General features: G+C 48.2%; 1 protein-coding gene and 1 long non-coding RNA gene across 5 annotated transcripts; one reads left to right on the top strand and one right to left on the bottom strand.

Moving 5' to 3' along the window:
• Positions 1-183: 183 nt before the first annotated feature.
• Positions 184-15,617, bottom strand: vwa10.2 (von Willebrand factor A domain containing 10, tandem duplicate 2). 4 transcript variants are annotated; one of them, XM_086148560.1, is made up of 19 exons: positions 15,405-15,617; positions 14,072-14,220; positions 10,483-10,668; positions 9,640-9,844; positions 7,619-7,704; positions 7,443-7,536; positions 7,002-7,130; positions 6,741-6,927; positions 5,016-5,185; positions 3,672-3,784; positions 3,480-3,596; positions 3,012-3,212; positions 2,799-2,931; positions 2,528-2,680; positions 2,350-2,442; positions 2,156-2,265; positions 1,687-1,851; positions 1,286-1,597; positions 184-809 (listed from the first exon to the last, which is right to left on the bottom strand). In XM_086148560.1, the coding sequence occupies exons 3-19, from the start codon at positions 10,660-10,662 to the stop codon at positions 381-383; spliced, it is 2,877 nt and encodes a 958-aa protein (XP_086004686.1). In that variant the 5' UTR covers positions 10,663-10,668; positions 14,072-14,220; positions 15,405-15,617; the 3' UTR covers positions 184-380. The 4 variants fall into 4 exon arrangements, with proteins under 4 accessions (XP_086004686.1, XP_086004684.1, XP_086004687.1 ...); XM_086148558.1 differs by lacking the exons at positions 14,072-14,220; positions 15,405-15,617 and adding an exon at positions 14,266-14,359; XM_086148561.1 differs by lacking the exons at positions 14,072-14,220; positions 15,405-15,617 and adding an exon at positions 13,027-13,123.
• On the top strand, positions 9,696-15,011 carry LOC147233592 (uncharacterized). The gene is made up of 4 exons (XR_015106297.1): positions 9,696-9,832; positions 10,489-10,677; positions 13,691-13,810; positions 14,607-15,011. It is a non-coding gene; the product is annotated as an uncharacterized LOC147233592 (long non-coding RNA).
• Positions 15,618-18,763: the final 3,146 nt, after the last annotated feature.

Below are 18,763 nucleotides of genomic sequence, written 5' to 3' on the forward strand. Positions count from 1 at the left end.
ATAAAAAAAGTAAATGTTGACAATCGAAAGAGCATTTTATACTTACTTTTGAAGTTTAGATTTACATCCTTTTTTTTTTTTTAAGGGATGGTTTCATTGTAAGATCAAGTTGTTTGATTTAACAGTCCCGGATTTGATAAAATGTGATTTTGAAAAGGAGAATCACCACCCCCTACACACACACACACACACACACACCTTTATTTGTCCCGTCCTCCATACTGGATTTCATGTGGCTAGAATATGATTGAAGGAAAAAGTTGAAAGTGCCGACAGACGCAAGAATTTGCAAGCCGCCGTAGCTTCTTGTAGTTCTCCCATTTGACCACTAGGTGGCGCTAAATCCCCCCGAAGCAGCCGGTGGAACCCGAGATCGGTCATCAGCGAAGGTGTGTGAGGAGAGCGGCTGCAGGGCCGACCCACAGGAAGGGGACGATTCTCAACCCGCGCCCTCCGCTGGATGTCGTCTGAACCACAGGTGTTTCCGTGGTCGCTGCTCGCGGCGCCTCCGCCTCGCACTTCCCCACATTCCCGACGCCGTCCACCATCAGCATCTCCACGCTCTGCGAGCAGCAGGAGGCCTCGTACGTCACCACGGTGACGTTCTCGCCGTCGATTCCCGTCTCCACGCTGGTGTTGAGGGTTCCGTTCCCCTGACGGACGGCGATCCTCTCGACGCCGGTTCCGTTGCTGCCGTCGGTGACGTTGGCGGTGAGCTCCCATCGGGAGGAGGCGCAAGACGACCCAGAGGAAGGACAGTTGCCCGACGTGCTGACGACGGCGCAGACCGGAGGGCTGATATCAGTCACCTGGAGACAAAAACAACCGATAAGGTGATGAAAAGTCCACTGTGACCTTGTTTGGAAACTCCTCTATCTTCCTTTTACTGCGTAATGACCTCCATGTGAGATTTGGTGCTGATAAACCGCAAGGATCCAGCAAAGGGATCTCTTGAGTCGCGAGGGCAGGATCGCATGGTCCAAACCGTCAGATGAGAAGAATACGAATGAACGTAGTAATGCGCAATTCATAATCGTACTATTTGGAGTTAGCTGACCACTGAGCATACAAGTAGTGGAAAATCTGCAAATAATTGGACTCTTTGGACTCTTGGCCAAAGAGGCCTCTGCCTGCTTCTAAGTCAGATACAAGGAACTACAAACATGGTGTCAGCCGACGGGCTCAAACTACTATTTTCGTCCCTGGTTTCAAAATAAACATTTTGGCAGCTGAGGATTCCTAACATCCCGTTATGCTCTTTCAGATTACGAAACCACCTTCCTACCTTGGCGGTGACGGACAACCTGAGGACGGCGTAGTTGAGGTCGCCCTCCTTTTCCACCTCGATGGTAAGAGTCACGTCCGTCCCCGACACTGCGTCGGCCGGCACTTCTAAGATTACCGTGCCGTTGGCCACGCCCCCTTCGCCCAGCTCCACGCTGCTGGGCGAGTTGAGATTGAAGCCGCGGTCGTTGTTGGCTCGCACTGTGAAGTTCCCGGTGGCCGAGTCGTCGACCGTCCCGTTGGTGATCACAGTGACCAGGAAGGGGACGGAGCTGTTGGAGCCCGGTTCTATGTCGGTGTTGATGCCTTGGGTCTACATAAGAAGAGAAAAGGTAGACGGTTCCCTCGGAGGCTCAGTATCTTTTTTTTTTTTTTTTACTTTTAAAAACAACTTGAGCTCACGGTGAGGGAGATGCTGGAGGTCTTGAGCCGCGTGAGCGCCTGCCTCTCAAAGGGGACCGGCGTGGACCTGGAGGCGGCGTCGCCGTACTCGCCTTTCAGTCGAACCACGTACTCGCCCGCTGGGACGGCACTGAATCTTACCAAGAAATTACCATCGCCCAAGGGCTGCGGGAAGCAGAGAGGAGTGAAAAACAACAAATCGCAAAGGCTCCGTCGCTACGGTAGCCTTGTATGATTACATCATCATCAGCATATTAAGTCATTCTGGTCTGGCTGCATTGACTTCGGAGCTGTGGCTTTGTTAAAAAGCCTCGACGGCCACTGTAGGCGGAGCCGGTCGGTCTTCAAAACAGTGGCCCCAGGAGGAAGTTATACATAGAAACATGTACCGGGGCGCTTTTGGGGGAAGTCAAAGTCCACCAATTTCACTCCCTGAGAGTTTACTGGCAGGGTTGAAGTCGTGACGTGCCTGCAGAGATCCGTTGAGCCGCGTCCGACCCGAGTCGTCAGCCAGGTTCACCTCTGTGATCCTCACACTTTCGCTTTCTGTCATGGTCACCATCATGGTGGCGTTGCCCCCTGGGAGTCAGGAAGAGAGAAAGTGAAAAGATGCCTTTCAGACGGCAGGTGTGGAGGAGATACCAGTTTTGGAAGAGGTTCCACCTGAGAGGAGACGACCCTCCATCATGAAGAAATCCCTGAGGCCTCCCTCGTTTTCTTCCAGGAGTTGAAAAAGGAAGTTAATCGGACTTAGACCTGCGAGTCGTGAAGATAAACAAAAGCGGGTGAGAACGGCTACCATGGCGTCGGCCACCCAAGACACAGCTCGACACCGCCTGACCTGTGACCCGAATGGAGTAAGAGTTATTCGACGCAACGCTGATTTCCCAAGATCCCGTTTGATTGCCAGAGTGGAGGCTCAAACGATGGAGGTTCCCGGCAACGGACAATGAGCCAAGAGGACCGTCGATCTCATTGGACGTCTGTGACGCACCTGAGCGGAGAAAGAAGAGTCACGTCGGACGTTTGTGTCAGAGAGAAGTTAAAGAAAGTCATACAGCAAGTCAAGGAAGTCAAACTCTGGTTTCTCAAAAGGGAACTGGTGATTCTACCGGTTGGATCGACGATGGTGAAGTTGAGCGACGTTCCGGTGATATAAATGGTCAAGTTCTGGAGAGATTCGTCGGCGGTGAAGCTAAAGCTGTCAGGCGCTCCGGGGTTTTTCACCACCTGAAGAACAGTCACCTGAGGGAGGAAGCGGACGGTGACGTTCGAACCCGCTCAGGTTTCCGTATCTTATCCGTCAGTCCTGGCGGGTTTCTCACCACCGCGCTGGAAGACAGGTCTTCGATGATGCTGGTGGCAGCAGAGAGGTCAGACTTGGTAACCTCGATGGTCTGACCTCCGGAGGCCCGGGCGAGGTCGTGGTACAGCTGGAATTCCGATCGCCTCGCCGCCGCTCGTCCGTTGGACACGTTTCGGCGGCGGCGCTTGCTGCTGATGACGTCCGTCAACATGAACGTTACCTGGATGTTTCGGAATGGACCAGATAATTTTTTGGGTGACTTCACAGCTTGATTTTGGAAGGGCTTTCCCACCTTGTCGACCATTCTACTACTCCTTGCCTGTGTCTTCAACCCGTTCGCTGCCGTGTTGCTAATCGCTCATGCTGTCCCCCCCCCCGTCTGTCATTTCTCTTATTTCTTTTTGGACCAATTTTATGTCCTCTTCGCATTTTCATTGTCACGACGGTCATGAGAACCAACAAAGCGTAACAGGTAATAACCGCATACCACAGACTTGGTGCTCTCGATCAGAGCGATGACGGTGTCACCCAGGTTGGCATCCTTGGCCGGAGCATCAGTGAAGACAAAGATCTCGGAGGAGGGCGGAGCCCCGGTCAAAGCAAGCTGTCGGACAAGACGGAGAGTTATGGTGACACGAATGAATGTGCAAAGCGGAACAGTCGACTGTGCTTTCCGCACCAGGAGTCCGGACATGGATAGCTCTGGGGTGTCTCCTCCTCCACTAGCAGTCAGTCTGCTGATACTGTCCTTGAACAAATCGGCATCGGTCGTCTTGAACAGAGGTCCGAAACCTGCGGTCGGAAGAGACAGGAGACGTTGTGCGTTTCGTGACCGGTCGTAACAGAGGAGGCCCCATCCAATCCCCGATCTCCATCGCCAATTTGCACCTTCTTCTTTTCCCTTCAGGGGTCGCCACGGCGAATCAGCCTTCTCCATCCAACCCTATTCTCTGGATCCTCCTCTCTCACACCAACTACCCTCATATCCACTGCCACTATGTCCATCAATCCCCTCTTTGGTCTTCCTCTAGACCTCCAGTTCCAGCGAACATCACAAGACAACCTCAACATCTTCATCTCTTGGACCTCCAGCTCTGCCCCCTGTCTTTTGATCATTGTCAGTGTTTGTAGATCATCTCACCACCGTCTCCTCCACCTTTCCTTTCCTTCTGGCTGATGTTCTTCTATCTCTTCGTACCCCGGACACTTTTCTCCACCCATTCCAACCTGCTTGAACCCGTTTGTTTACCTCTTTTCTACACTCTCCTACGCTCTGGACTGTTGACCCCAAGTACTTGAAATCCTTCAACTTCTTGATCTCCACTCCCTGTAGCCTCACCCTTCCTCTCATTTGCACACATACTGTATATTTTGTCTTGCTGTCCATCAGCAATTTGCGTATGCTCACAGAAGTATTCGAATAGCGTTGTATTAATTAATAAGATAACATATCACCCAATTTACATTTTACCATATTTTCACGACTATAAGGCGCACACAAAAGTCTTAGATTTTCTTCAAAATGTGCGGCGTGCCCTATAGTGCAGTGCGGCCTGTGTGTGTTGTTGACGTAGTAGAGGACACCGTGAGAACGTTAAAGTGGGAAGTGTGGGCGTGGATTGTATGTAAAACCCGCGCCTTATAATCAGGTGCGCCTTATAATCAGGTGCGCCTTATATGTATGTTAAATACAGTAATGGCACACATAACTGAGACCGTGCCTTCTAGTACGGTGCGCCTTATGGTCATGAAAATACTGTAATAAATTACCATTTAATACAATATCCCTTTCGGTAGTGGTGGGGGCACCTTGAGATTATTGTTTTTAGTGATATTTATTGGGCATCGCTTGAACTTTGAATCAATGTGAGCGTTTCTATTGTATGACTAGATTTAATTTAGTTATATTCAAGGTGAACCCTTTCTTACCACTTGCCTAGAGTGCCGAATAAACAGCCGGCTCTGGTTTCCGAAGAGGAACTTAAGAAGAGTATTCACCAACACATCCCGGTGAGTTACCTACCGGGGTCATTGAAAGGTACCAGGATGTAGGACGATGGTTCCTGCAAGCTTCCCCTCTTACTGTCGATGATTTTGAAGGAGACTCTCTTGGCCTCCGCGATGTCATCGGCCATGCTGCCTGTCGTGTCGATGACGAAGCAAAGCACGGGGGACTGGGAGAGACCCATCAGCCTGCGGGGACGAGAGCAGAGACCACAGGCATCTCGGCTGGATTTTTAGGGTATCACATTTTTTTGGTTTGCCGCACGGTTTTGAGTAGGATTGAAAATCTTTGCTTCAGCCAGAAAAGTCCCAAATTGCCGAACCATCTTCCAGTTTCCATCCGGGGCGGCAAGAATAGGTTTAAGACCCTCCTTTTTGAGAAAGCCTACGGTTAGCATCAGGCTAACCCCTAGTTATGCTGCCACAGGCTTACTCTGATGAAGGATATCATCGTGATGCATATCTCTCGTTACTTCCAATCTTCCTATCTTGTCTGCGCTCGTGTTCTCTCGTATCGTTTCTCGAGTCCTTGGGCACTCTCATTTCGCCAGGTTTGCCAGGCGTCTACCATTGTTGTTTCTTTTCAAGCTATTATTTTATCATCTCAACTATTTCTGTGAACTGTCAACACTACTGTTTCCTTGAGTATGCGGCCCCTCCTAGCCGTCAGACACACTCTGTTGAGTTTCCTTCAGTTGAAAAGATTCCGGTCCGGACTTGCCCGACAGGAGACGGTTGGGTTGTGATTTGGCTCTCGATAAATCAAATCTGAACTTTATTTGTTTTTGCATGTTCCCCTCAGGCATGAAGGCAGCGCATCGTACCCAGTTACGTACCCAGGCTACGTATGATGTGTTGCCATCTCCCCACAACTTAAAGCAATGGTTGGGCAGGGACGCTGCCTGCCCAACCTATTCTGGGTTGGCCACGCTGAGACATACATTAACAGGGTGTAAGATTCGTCTTTCGACACACTCGGTGTCATAACCAGGTCTTGAAATGTTTGGTCGCAGCAGTGGAAGAAAAGCGGATCGAAATGAATTCTGTAGTTGGTAATAGGGAGGTGAGGCAGATTAAAATTGCACGCAAGGGGGAAAAGGTTAGATCATTTAGGACCAGGCACCACATGGCGCAGCTAAGTGTAGGCAGGGCCTGGGAGTTTATGGCTGATCTGAACAAGCAGCTGCTGGTACTGCCCTACTGACTGAGTTGGGCATTCGCGGACGGAGCCTGAAACTTGAGGTCAGTAACATGTCTCGGGCATCAGGATGTGCAAGTGAATGCTTGTGACTAAGGAGGCGGTGTTGTCGCTGGGGAGGTTGCTAAAGAAGGGTTGTTAGTTTTTGGAACAGCTATGTAACATGAAGGGGGGATGTTTCCAGGACGCTGGAGTCCACTGTCAAGCCTTCTTGAGGCGTCGATGATCTAACGAAGCACCGATAATGGAGGGTACCCACTTGAAAACCCAAAAACCCAGATGATATGCTTCAGGTTGTTGTTGACTAATGTAGTTGAGTGGTGTCTGGTTGGTGGGTTGGTAGTCTACTGGTAGCTGGCTTGTTTGTTTCAGAGAGCTTCTCTACAGCCTGGATGTGGCTTCTAGATGTGTTTTTACCGAGGCACAAGGGACGGTAACTCCTAGTCCTGTGTATTAATGACTCGTATGTCTGTCATCATGTGAACTGTTGTATCCCCACCTCGCAAAGCCCCTCGGACCACCGAATCGAGGTCAACCCATCTTTACCGCAGGAAGTTAATGTCCCCAGTTGCTGCTCTGATGTCCTCCAGAAGCTCCAGAGTGGCGTTCACTGCCACCATGGCTGCTTTCTCGTGAAGAGGGCCATGGCTGGACTCGACCGTATCCTTGTTGATGCCTCCAACTGGGTCCTGTGTGCTCGTCAGGTCGACGACCCCTCCGTGGCTGCATTTCCCTTGGAGCAGAGAAGGTGACAACCAGATTACAGATGACCGAGAGTAATACAGATAATAAACCAGTCGGCGTTACCTGCGGGCTTTTCTGACGACAAGAATGAAAAGTAACCAGAGGTGAGGAGGCCCTGCTGCATCAGCTCGGGTAGGAGGTTATCGGTGCAGTTTCCCTCTGTGCAGGATCTGCAGGTCGGCAACTCTGGACCTGCAAAGTGGTGCAGAAATGAAGCAGATTCTATGCGGCTTTAAACCAGAGGTACCGTTGACCGGTATGTTTACGTCACAACCTATTACCTTGAAATACCACATTCTTTGTCCTGCAACTAAGGTATCAAACAAAACCCAGGTTGGCTGTGAGAATTACAGGTCTGCGTGAACATGCAGATCAATATCTCTTCTGAAAGCAAACTATCAGATAGTTTCTTTGTCTACTCTTTTCTTTCTCGATTCTTTTGCCTGAGAATGAGTTGAATAGTGAACGGATCCTTCAACTGTTCTGCACAGACGAGCTCTTCACCTGCCAGGTTCTTCAGAGGTTCCTCAGGTCTGATCAGCGTGCTGTAAGGAGCAGTGTTCTTCAGCTCCACCCAGTTACTGTGGCTGTAGAAGTCCTTAAAAATGGGAAAACAGGATATTTTAATTCACTGACAACTTTTCTGTCCGTTCATCTGGAGATCCTGGACACGAGCCGACCTGAAGGGTGTGACAGACTCGTCCAAGAGACCAGCGTCCTGCGATGAAGTTCCCCATCTTGGCGCTGGCCTTCACGGCGGCCACACCTGGACGACAAAATTTCAGACACGTTCAAGACCATGCTGAGGTCCAGGGGTCGGGTGGATGTGAATATCTGCTGGTCCACCAACACCTTCAACCGCAACTGGCTTCTTCTTTTCCTTTGGGCTTTTCCCTTCAGGGGAACCTTCTCCATCGAAATCCTATTCTGTGTCCTCCTCTCTCAAACCAACTTACTTCATATCCTCCCTCACTACGTCCATTAATCTTCTCCTTGGTCTTCCTCTAGACCTCCAGTTCCATCGACCAATATCTTCACTCTCCCTCCTCTACATGACCCAACCATCTCTGACCTTCTCTCCAAAACATCTAACACATGCTGTCCTTCTGTTGGACTCATTCCTGATCCTCTCCATCCTGGTCGCTCCCAAAGAGAACCTCAACATCTTCATCTCTGCGACCTCCAGCTCTGCGCCCTGTCTTTTGGTCGTTGTCAGTGTTTGTAGATCATCTCACCACCGTCTCCTCCACCTTTCCTTCTGGCTGGTGTTCTTCTATCTCTTCATACCCCGGACACTTTTCTCCACCCATTCCAACCTGCTTGAACCCGTTTGTTTACCTCTTTTCTACACTCTCCTACACTCTGGACTGTTGACCCCAAGTACTTGAAATCCTTCAACTTCTTGATCTCCACTCCCTGTAGCCTCACCCTTCCCCTCATTCGCACACATACTGTATATTTTGTCTTGCTGTCCATCAGCAATTTGCGTATGCTCACAGAAGTATTCGAATAGCGTTGTATTAATTAATAAGATAACATATCACCCAATTTACATTTTACCATATTTTCACGACTATAAGGCGCACACAAAAGTCTTAGATTTTCTTCAAAATGTGCGGCGTGCCCTATAGTGCAGTGCGGGCCTGTGTGTGTTGTTGACGTAGTAGAGGACACCGTGAGAACGTTAAAGTGGGAAGTGTGGGCGTGGATTGTATGTAAAACCCGCGCCTTATAATCAGGCGCGCCTTATAATCAGGTGTGCCTTGTATGTGTGTTAAATACAGTAATGGCACACATAACTGAGACTGCGCCTTCTAGCACGGTGCGCCTTATGGTCATGAAAATACCGCAATAAATTACCATATTTACCGTATTACCTCCTGTCTTTTGGTCGTTGTCAGTGTTTGTAGATCATCTCACCACCGTCTCCTCCACCTTTCCTTTCCTTCTGGCTGATGTTCTTCCATCTCTTCGTACCCCTGACACTTTTCTCCACCCATTCCAACCTGCTTGAACCCGTCACCTCACCTCTTTTCCACACTCTCCTACGCTCTGGTCTGTTGACCCTAACTATTTGAAATCCTCCACCTTCTTGATCTCCACTCCCTGCATCCTCAGCGTTCCTCCAGGGTTCCTCTCATTCACACACATATATTATGTTTTGCTGTGGCTCACCTTCATTCCTCTCTTTTCCAGAGCATACCTCTACCTCTCTAGATGTTCCTCAACCTGTTCCCTGCTCTCACAACAGATCACAATGTCATCTGCAAACATCAACCGCAACTGGATGATCATCCAAATCTTTAAAAAAGAAATGTTTTTTTTCCTTAAGACTGTTTTGGAGTCTGATCTGGGATTTGAGGGAAGGACTTTTATTTTTCTTTTAAAATCGTTTTTTTCTCTTTTTTCGAACCGGACTACCGATTCGTTTCAATTAGCGGCATCTTTACATGGAATTAGTGTTAAACATGTCAACTTTTTTCGTTTTTCAATCAAACTTCAGGGTTTTTTCACTCCAAAAATGTACATTGTACCTTGTAGCACCTGGTTATACACTAGTTAAGTGCACCAGGACGTCTCCAAAACAGATCCTTATTGTCCCAGAGATTGAAAAGTATTTCTCGATGGTTTCTGTTTTCATTTGGAATCCCACGCATACTTGGATGTAAAAATCTCTGGCAAAGCAAAACAGGAAGTGTACCATCTGTGATGACCTCTTTCCCCATCTGGAAGGTCTCATCGTCAAAATGGTGCTTGGCACTCAGGAGGGAGGTGTAGTCTACCACGGCGTTGCTGCTGTGTATGACGAAAATGGACGCCAGGAATCGGATGGAGGAGATGATTGAGGAGGAAGCTCGAGAGGAACAAGCCTGTAGGACCTTGTTCACTGACAGGTTGTCGCTAATCTGGACACAACATGCAAATAACCTTAAAACTCGAGAATCACTACCGTGCAACGGCAAACAATCAGGTCTCTCACACACATGAATTAACTAGTAGCATCTGATGGATCACCCTGACTACATATCTGTGATGATTCTTGAACATCATGGTCATGGGGGCTGATGAAGTTTTGACAGCTGAGCTTCGCTAACTCCTGGAGAACATTTCTTCCGGTGTCAAGTTTGTGTTGAGTTATCTCGGAACTGATCTGATGTGAAACGAAGATAGTCATCTTTAGGGTTGAAAGCAATGATTTGATTTGCAAGTCAAACCAGAAAGACCATCTCTCAGTGGAGGAGGTGCTGTTCTGCGTAACTTCATGGCTGCTAACAAACCATGGGTCACATGATGATGCTGGGTGTGTTCAATTTAGGCAATTTGAAATTCAAGATTAAATGGACTGTCGCATTGCCATGAAATGAAAAGGTTAAAACATATCCTGAGCAAATTTTTTGTTTTTTAAGCAAATTTCCCATGATTGTTAAGGTATACTTTTATGAAAAAAAAAAAAGGTATCGGTACTCCTATATATTCAAACACACACACATACTCTCACATATTCAGGTATTTAAGTGCACGTGGTTTCGTGTGTCCAACGTACAACCAGGCTGAAGTCGGACCCCTCTGAGGCGGCGATGTCCTTGCAGACCTCAGCCGTCTTCTTGAGGATGGCTCGCTGCGTGATGGTCCTGTGACTAAGCGACTTCCCGTCCAAATTGAGGAGTGGATTGAAGCCCTGAGCGAGGCTCGCCAGGCAGAGGAGCGTCACCACCAGAAGCATGGCTGTCTGCAGGGGGTGAGAGTTTAACATCTTACTTAAATCAAAAAATGACCCAAAAAAAAAGGAAGTGTTTTCAAGATGCAGGTCAAGTGAGAAACAAGGCGCCCACTCTGGTGGACAGCCTTGCCAGCCTCTTGTGGCTCAAACTCTGTGATCAGTGTATTCAGTTTGTTGCCGACAGGTAGTTCTGATGGCGCTCTTATCGCCCCTGGCGACTTCAACATGTGCAATTTACGGACGGTATCCCCGGACTGGACTGCATCTCTGCTTCTGTACCCCCCAAAGACTGAAACGAGCAAATCACACGCAAATTAAACTGAACCCCGCAGACGCCGAGGGAACCCTGCAGGGCGGTTCTGCTCAGACAGACTGGGATGTGTTACCACAATGACAACATCGGGGATCTGTTAGCATAAAGGACTATGCTTGGTGCACGATGTGACTAGGCACAGAAGTACTTGTGTGGACAACATACTGCCCACTCTACGAGTCAGGAAGTTCCCCGACCAGAAGTCCTGGTACGCAACATGCTGCGTAGTGGCAATGAGACGTTCAATGATGGTACCGACGTGCTGGGAGGCTCAACACCCACAAGACAGCAGGACCAGAAAACATCCCCAAGCAAGAGGACCGTTCCCTTCTGTTTCAAGAACACAACCGCACGGGTTTCCCAGGAAAATGGTGAGCGACACAACCGTCCACATCAATGTGGACCTCACCTGGACACTCGAAACACACTCCTACTCTCAGTATGGAGATCAGGAAGTTGGTGGGATCCGAGGGCAGGATGTGCATTTCCCTTCACCTCTCAGTTCTTTACCAAAGAGCCCGATTGAGCAGCAGCCCTGCAGGATGATGGATTTCAGCTGTGGGCAGTGGAAACCTGCAGCTCATCAGGTGAAGAATAAGAGGAGCCTGCTGCCAGCCCAGCAGTACCAGATTATTGGTCTGCGACTTGCAAGGCCCTTGTTCCAGAGTTGTATGTCTTTCCTCGCAAGTTCCTGAGACTCCCGTGACCTATTTCGTTCCCAAGCTCAGGGATCTTCATCTCCACAGTGAGATCAATTGTCTCCTTTTCGTTCCTGAGTCCGAAAATCTACTTCTCACCAGTTTACTCGCAAGGTCCTCATTCCAGAGTTCGACCCCTCCAGCTTTCCTCGTTCCCAAGTCCAGAAACCTACGCCACCTCCTTCCTTGCAAGTCCCTGAGACTCCCGAACCCAGCACAGCCTTAAATTCATAATGTAAATAAACCCCTCCAACGCCTTCTCAGAGTACCCTTGCGTTTGAGTCAGGCAATTGGTGAAAACCATGACAGAAATGTCAGATATAGAACCTCGGGACTCGGTATCCTGTTCTATCCCATTGCCGTCAGACTCCGGAGTTCGCCAGTCTTAGTCCTGATCAAGTTACTTAGGTATCATCAAACACCATCTTTGTATTGTCTGGCATTCACTGCAGACATAATAGTGAGGATTTCGTTAAGTGGGGAAACCAGTTTCCTTTCTGCGCATATGACAGCGAACCCTCTAAATCTGATCAGGAGCCTCTGTCAAATATGAGGTTTGGCACAGAAAGAAAAGTGTCACAACTTCTTCTTGGGATAAGAGGTGAAACATCTTCAAGTGAAAAAACTCAAATCCAGTTGCAGCAAAAAGAAGTTTTCGACAATTCACGTCACGATGAAGAAAAAAAAAAAAACTATCCAGATTTTCTTCTTCAACTTTTAATCACCAAATGTGAAGTTAACGGAAATCATTCAACTCAAAAAGTTTGAATTTGTCTTACCTTTCGATATTTTCCCAAAAGTTTCGAGCCAGCGATCAGCGTGTTCACGATGATCGAAAGCTCAGCCTTTCAAGTTCTGCTGCTCAGCAACGGCTTATCCTTCTCGGCCAATCGGATTCTTGCAGCGCAACTCGAGCGCATCCCTCACAGACAGGTTGTAAAGAACGTTAAAGCTGTGAGATGATTCCGGATTCCAGGTGATGCTGGATTGAGGTAAGCGGGTAAAACGTAGGGGCGGGTAACGCCGGTTGCCGTGGTAACATGATGGCAATTTTGAAGGAAGGAAGTTCTTTAAGCCGCCGAACAGCTGATGTTGCTGAATGTTTAATTCTGATAAAAATGTATATAAAACCAAAGGGTGTAGGTAGTGTACTCTTCATGTAAATACACAACTTTTAATAAATTATGGGATGAATCAATCGCACACATTGCATTGACAACTAGTACAGACGTGCGTGAATAATTATTCTCACACAAGTGCAGCATCAAATAAACCTTTTTCAGCAAGTAACGCACCGTCGTCAGTCCGATCAGTCACGATCACGCGAGCATCTGAGCTGATCAGTTGCGACCTTACCTTGGATTCTCTGCAAAATTTTATTGTCGTGAGAACTGGACTTGTATTTCTTCTCTTGAAGACGTTTCACCCCCTCATTCAAGAGGCTTCTTCAATTCTGAAGACCTGTGAGGAGTTTCCTAATATAACCAGTTTTTGGGCGGGTCTAGTTTACGACGGTTCGTTGTGTAATTGTAAGACTTGATCAACTCATAATTGCATGTTTAAGAATAATTTATGCTTTATTAATCCCTATGCGGAAGTTCGTTCTCTGCAATGAGCCCGTCACGGATGAGCCATGAGCGGTAGGCTACCGTCCACCGGCGCCAGCGGGAGTTAGGGGTTCACCTTGTTTGTTTATATAACAATGTAAACAATGGGGTGAAATGTCTTCAAGTGAAGAAATTCAAGTCCAGTTGCCACGACAAGAAGATTTCGACAAGAATTCACCACGACCCGGATGACTGAAAACCTCCAAGGACATGACCTTACCCTGGATTCCTGACGGCACATTAAGCTTTTGTCCTTCTAGATAATCCTGTTGGGCACCAAAACAAAACCAAAAGGATGAGAGTTTACATGTTATGTATATGTATATGTTTTTGTGTTTTCACTTCACCCCCCTTATCCCGCTCAATAGATGAAGCAAGATGGGGTTTTTTGATATGTTGCCTCCTCCTCTCAGGAGGGGACCCATCGTACCCTGATGAGCTTCAACAACGTGCTTGCAGTTCCCTCCAGAGGGATTAGCCAGTCAAGGTTGTGCAACGGCTGGACAAATACTACTGCTGCTGCTGGCATCCAGGTACGCGGCGCAAAGATGTGATATCTTTGTGCAAGCACAATGGTGACAAAGCGTTAGAAAAACCCCTTTTGTTTACATTTGCGGCGGCATCCACGCGCTGAACAAAAGGGGACCCTGGTGTACGGCAAGTAACAGCCACACCTGATCCAGGTATCTTCAGTTGTATTTTAAACAAGCAGCAGTCGGATCGGGGAAAGCGTTCAGGTGCAGGGCCTCATAAGCTCGCGGTTGCTGGAATCATAGATTTGTCCGTTTCCTCACCGTGATAAAAACAGGAACGACACCCTCGACTGGTGACTGGGGTCGTACTGCTTCAGTGGAGTTGTGGACTCTACGGTAAAACAGGCATTTCTAGCCGCGCCAAAGCATCCATCTTTTGCATCAGATAAGCATTCCTATCAGGTGTTTCTCTAAAGAAAACAAATAGAGAACAGACAGTTATAAAAGCAACACACCTTGTTCTGCATTTCGGAGACAGGGCAGATCAGTCTCCTTTCTGTGTGTCGGAGAACCTGCAACTAGCGCCCTTGTGTCCATAGAAAGTGTAATCTGCGGCGCCTCAGTAACTATGAATTTAGCAGTCATGTGACTGCATTCGTGCATATAGTCTTACACAGCACTCCCTGTGGGGTCAGGCTGGTTAAACAGTGACGTAGGCGGCGACAGCTTCCTGATCTTCAGAGGCATCTTGAGTCCAATGTCTGCCCGAGTTGCCTGGACTTTTGACCTTTGACTTCAGTCAGGGGGTTTTCATGTTGTTTTGTTTTTTTTTTTTCTAATCGCGCCTGTCCTGTAGCACGATGCTTGGTTGGAAGAAGCTGCAGCAACGGTGCGACCGACGGAGGGAGTCGTTTCCAGAAGAATTCAGAAACAAAGCGAGGAAGAAGTGGAACGCAAAATTTTGATGGACGTCTCAGAACCAAGCCGGAGACGACGCCGGATAAGATTGTCCTCAAACGATCAATCATTCTCACTTTCTCCTTTGTGATTATTGTCGTCTAGATCTAACGTATGCTCATCTGGATCATTTGATGGCGATACCCATCATCCGAAAGACTTTCAAAGAACATCTCAGACAAAAGCACCTCCAGCAAAACAGCTATCTTTACAACTGTTGAGACAATAAATAGAACTTTCACTTCCCCTGATTTGTCACCAGGAAGTTTGTCATATGATATATCTTTCCTGCAGCTGGTCAGCAAAGACGCATGTATTGCACAACCATGCCAAGTTTGCCAGACTCACAGAGTGATACATGTTTACAATCCGCGATGGAGACGAAGTCAAAGTTCAATCTGAGCACCTGATGGTTGCCCACGTCACCGGACTCGTCGCTGCAGCTCATCCCTGGAAATCAACTCTCCTTGATAAGTCCCAGCTCCACGCTCACCCCTTGATCACATTGTTCCTTGCCATTTGAGACTTTCCACTGTTCTCCTGTTGCTTCTAGTTCCATGTACTGTTGTTGGGGCCGGTGCTGGCCTCCTGACACCAACCTTGCCTCTTCAAGTTCCCTGCGCCATCGGTGCAAGCTAGCGCTGTCCTGCCTGGCCTCACGTTACCGCCTTCATCTGTTTTTTGAGTAAGTTCTCACCTGTTGCTGGACTTAAGTTTTTTCGTTTTGACAGATCAAAAAGATCCAATGATCCTGGCTTGGAGGTGGGGGGGCTGAGGGGCCAAAAATGGGAGCTTGGGGACTCAGCCAATTTGAACTTGGAGTCGATCCTGTTGTCGATGGAGGCTTGTGGGGCGTGGTGTTGCTGTGTCCGTGGCTGGCTGGGTTGTACCACTCATTCTCCTCTTGTCTGTAGGTCTGAGTTTGTTCATGGGAGTTGCCCCTTTTGCTGTTCCCGTCCAAGTCGGTACAGGGGCTCATCCCCTCGGCCTCTCCAGGTCTGCATCCGTTGGTTCACAGTGTTGCTTTTTGCGGTCGTCCTTCCCTTCTCAGGGCCAGTGGCAGAATTTCATCTGTGAGACCCTACAGTTGCTGGACCTTCTGAACCTCAGCGTTCTCCTGTCTGGTCTCAGGGTACCTGCGGCGCTCCTCCCAGAGTTCCCTGTCTGTGTATGTCCACGCCGTCCTACATGACCTCCTGTTCTCACCCTCACTTGTGTTTAACTACCGTTGGACCTCAAGTAACCTTTTTTTTTTTTTTGTGGTCTTTGTTAGTGCAGTATCTGCTGTAGCATTTGGGTGCGCTCACAGAAGCAGGTTGTTCTCTGAGCCAAGAGTCACTTAACAGTTTCTCAGAACCTGTTAGCGAATGCTCCTCCAATCCCAGAGTGTTTGTTCCAGTGACTAAGCTCCTCTGTGGAGTGGCCTGAAGTGACAGGTGAACCCTTGACCAGGGTGGAGAGAATTCCTGCTCCTGCTTGAGTGCATCTTTTGTTATTTTATCAACAAGTTCTCTCTCAGGTCATTACTGTGTCAAACTGTTTGCACACATGTTTGAGATTCAGGTATTTTCTTAGTCATGCATGAAATGACACCGAAAGCGAAAGAATTTAGCTTTCTTTCGTTGTTGCCATGAAACCTGAAGTTGATGGTTTGTTTGATCCTTCACATATGAAGGACAGTTCCTTTCAGTTAAATGGACTGAATCCGCTTGTCGAGAGCAATATTTCAGTTTGATCTGCCTCCATAGTTTTAGGGTACGAATATACCTCAGGGTATTCATTGAGTGTCTGCACTCAAACAAAAAACCATCGTCCTATCTATATTTACATTCTGCTTTCAATAGCTGCCCTTGTATACTGTTTATGTATGCTTCACTGGGAGCAGTGTGTGCCCAAGAAAAATTTGGAGTTGCACTTGTTCCACCGGGAATGGGAGAAGGGAGTTTCGTCTATTTGGTGTCAATCTGTCCCTTTTGTAGGACCACTTTCTGTAGACCAGCGCCTCCCAATGACCTTGCAGGGCCCAACCCAATTACTATCCGACTTGCGAAACCGTCTTTCAACTGTAAATCAAACCAATTCCTCACAAAGGAAGTGCCCTCCATTTGTTGTGAGGTCATACTTCCTCTTTTCACCATTCCTGGACGGGGTGCCTTTTGCTCGCTGCGTGATTCTCCATCCACCCACTGATGCTCAGCAGGAATTTGTGCAGTGGGTCATTGTGGTGATTCGTAGGAGTTTGGTTTTTCTGAGGTGTTGCTTTTATTGCATGCATCCTCTTCCAGGGAAGGGTTACACAGATGTACAAGGACATAGTCAATGGCATGCCAAGACTCCAACCAGAGCATACCGGCATCCTGGGCTTCAGCTTCCCACCCCTCAGATCTTGATCACAGTTGCACCGCAGTAGCCTCCACGACAATCCCGGCAGGGACAATATTGGGTTGCAATCAACTCTGCATCCCCAAGGGCTGACCTGTTTATCACTGGAACATGTTTTTTTTTTTTTTAAAAGCCACTTGCTTGAATCCAGTGTACTAGTGTTCCTGGGCCTGGTACTGGTGGGTTTGTATTCAGGGTGTTTCTCTGCATCGCAGTGAATCTTCCCCCGGCTGCTCCGAGTGAAGGTGTGGGCGAGCACCTGAAGGCAGCTGATTGGATCATATCCTGCAGCCTCTCTGAGCCCCCAATCCGCCCACCACATGCCAAAAGCTCTCTCACAACAGGTCTAACTTTAACCTCCGCTTATAATCTTGCTTTTTGGGGCTTCACTCAATTTGGTTGAGGGGGCGAGTTATGTCTGGACTTGCTGCTTTTCAGGGCTGAGTGTCCAAAACTGGTCTACTGGGAGCTGAAGGCATGTTGCTACATGTATGCTTGCAAAGGTGGAGTTACTCAGCAGATGCGCTGGGGCGCCACAGGTTGTTCTGGTGTGGGATTCAGAGTGCAACAGCACAGACTGGTGGTCATGTTGTCCAAAACATCTGTGGATTACCCCAAACAAAAAGCTGCATCGTCTCCCCTCCTGGTGAAGCTGGAGCAGACACTGCGCCACCTGTCAGGTGACCTCATTTCCATCCTGCCCAAACTGCATTTTTGGATCCAGAGTCCTATTAATATGTCCAACCAGGGGTGAAACCAGCTTCAAATTTAAGCTGCTGTACAGCCCCCCCAAAAGGCGGTGTAGGGGTCTGTGGTGGTAGGTCCATGTCCACATGCTTCATTCCCTTCATAGCGACACCTGCCGGATGTGAGCCTCGGTTAGAAGTTAGTGGACAATATCTCCACCTGCCACTTAGAAGACTCTGGTTTGTACAAAACACATTTCGGGGCAGTGTAGCCCAGAGGCAGAGCAATCGTCTCCTCCTTGTGTGTCCGAGTTTTGTTGAGGAAGACGCTGAACCCCTTTCTGCTCCCCTGGCGCTGGTGGACGGCAGCCTACTGCTCATGGTTCATCCATGATGGCTTAGTTTTAGAGAACGAATCTCCCGCTGGGGATTAATAACGGTGACATTTATTATAGCTTGACAAATACAAGTCTTACACTGGCTAACATGTGTTTCCAAAAACATCTACCATGTGTCGTCCCTCTGATTGGACTCATTCCTGATCCTCTCCATCCTGGTCGCTCCCGAAGGGAACCTCAACATCTTCATCTCTACGACCTCCAGCTCTGCCTCCTGTCTTTTGGTCGTTGTCACTGTGTTCCGATTGGGACTCCTTAGTAACGTTTGACAAGAACAGGCTTGACGACAACGGCGAATGTTATGTCCGTAACCCACGGCAACCCGCACAAAACTCCCGACCCTCCCTTGTATCTGGTGTCAACCACACCTTCTCCATCCTCTGTGCACGTCTTAAAGATAATCACAGCTGACACATCCCCGAAAGATCATTACCGTAATCCATATAGCAGGGGTGTCAAACTCATAAATAACCAAAATATCATGTCTTTCCTTTGTTTTGGTGTAAAAACGGACAAGAACGTGAGGAAAATCTTGCAATTTAATGAACAATCCTTTTACAAAACATGTCATGAAACACCTCATATTTCCT

This window comes from Fistularia commersonii, chromosome 6 (genome assembly GCF_037954325.1).
Source record: "Fistularia commersonii isolate RoL2024-O1a breed Wild chromosome 6, RoL_Fcom_v1.0, whole genome shotgun sequence".
Lineage (NCBI taxonomy): Eukaryota > Metazoa > Chordata > Actinopteri > Syngnathiformes > Fistulariidae > Fistularia > Fistularia commersonii.

Excerpts from the sequence above, each read along its gene's own strand:
- vwa10.2 (XM_086148558.1), bottom strand. Across the intron at positions 9,845-10,482 it reads GGTCCGACTTCAGCCTGGTT|ATTAGCGACAACCTGTCAGT; the intron begins GTACGTTGGACA and ends TGTTGTGTCCAG. Across the intron at positions 6,928-7,001 it reads GTCGTCAGAAAAGCCCGCAG|GGAAATGCAGCCACGGAGGG; the intron begins GTAACGCCGACT and ends CTCTGCTCCAAG.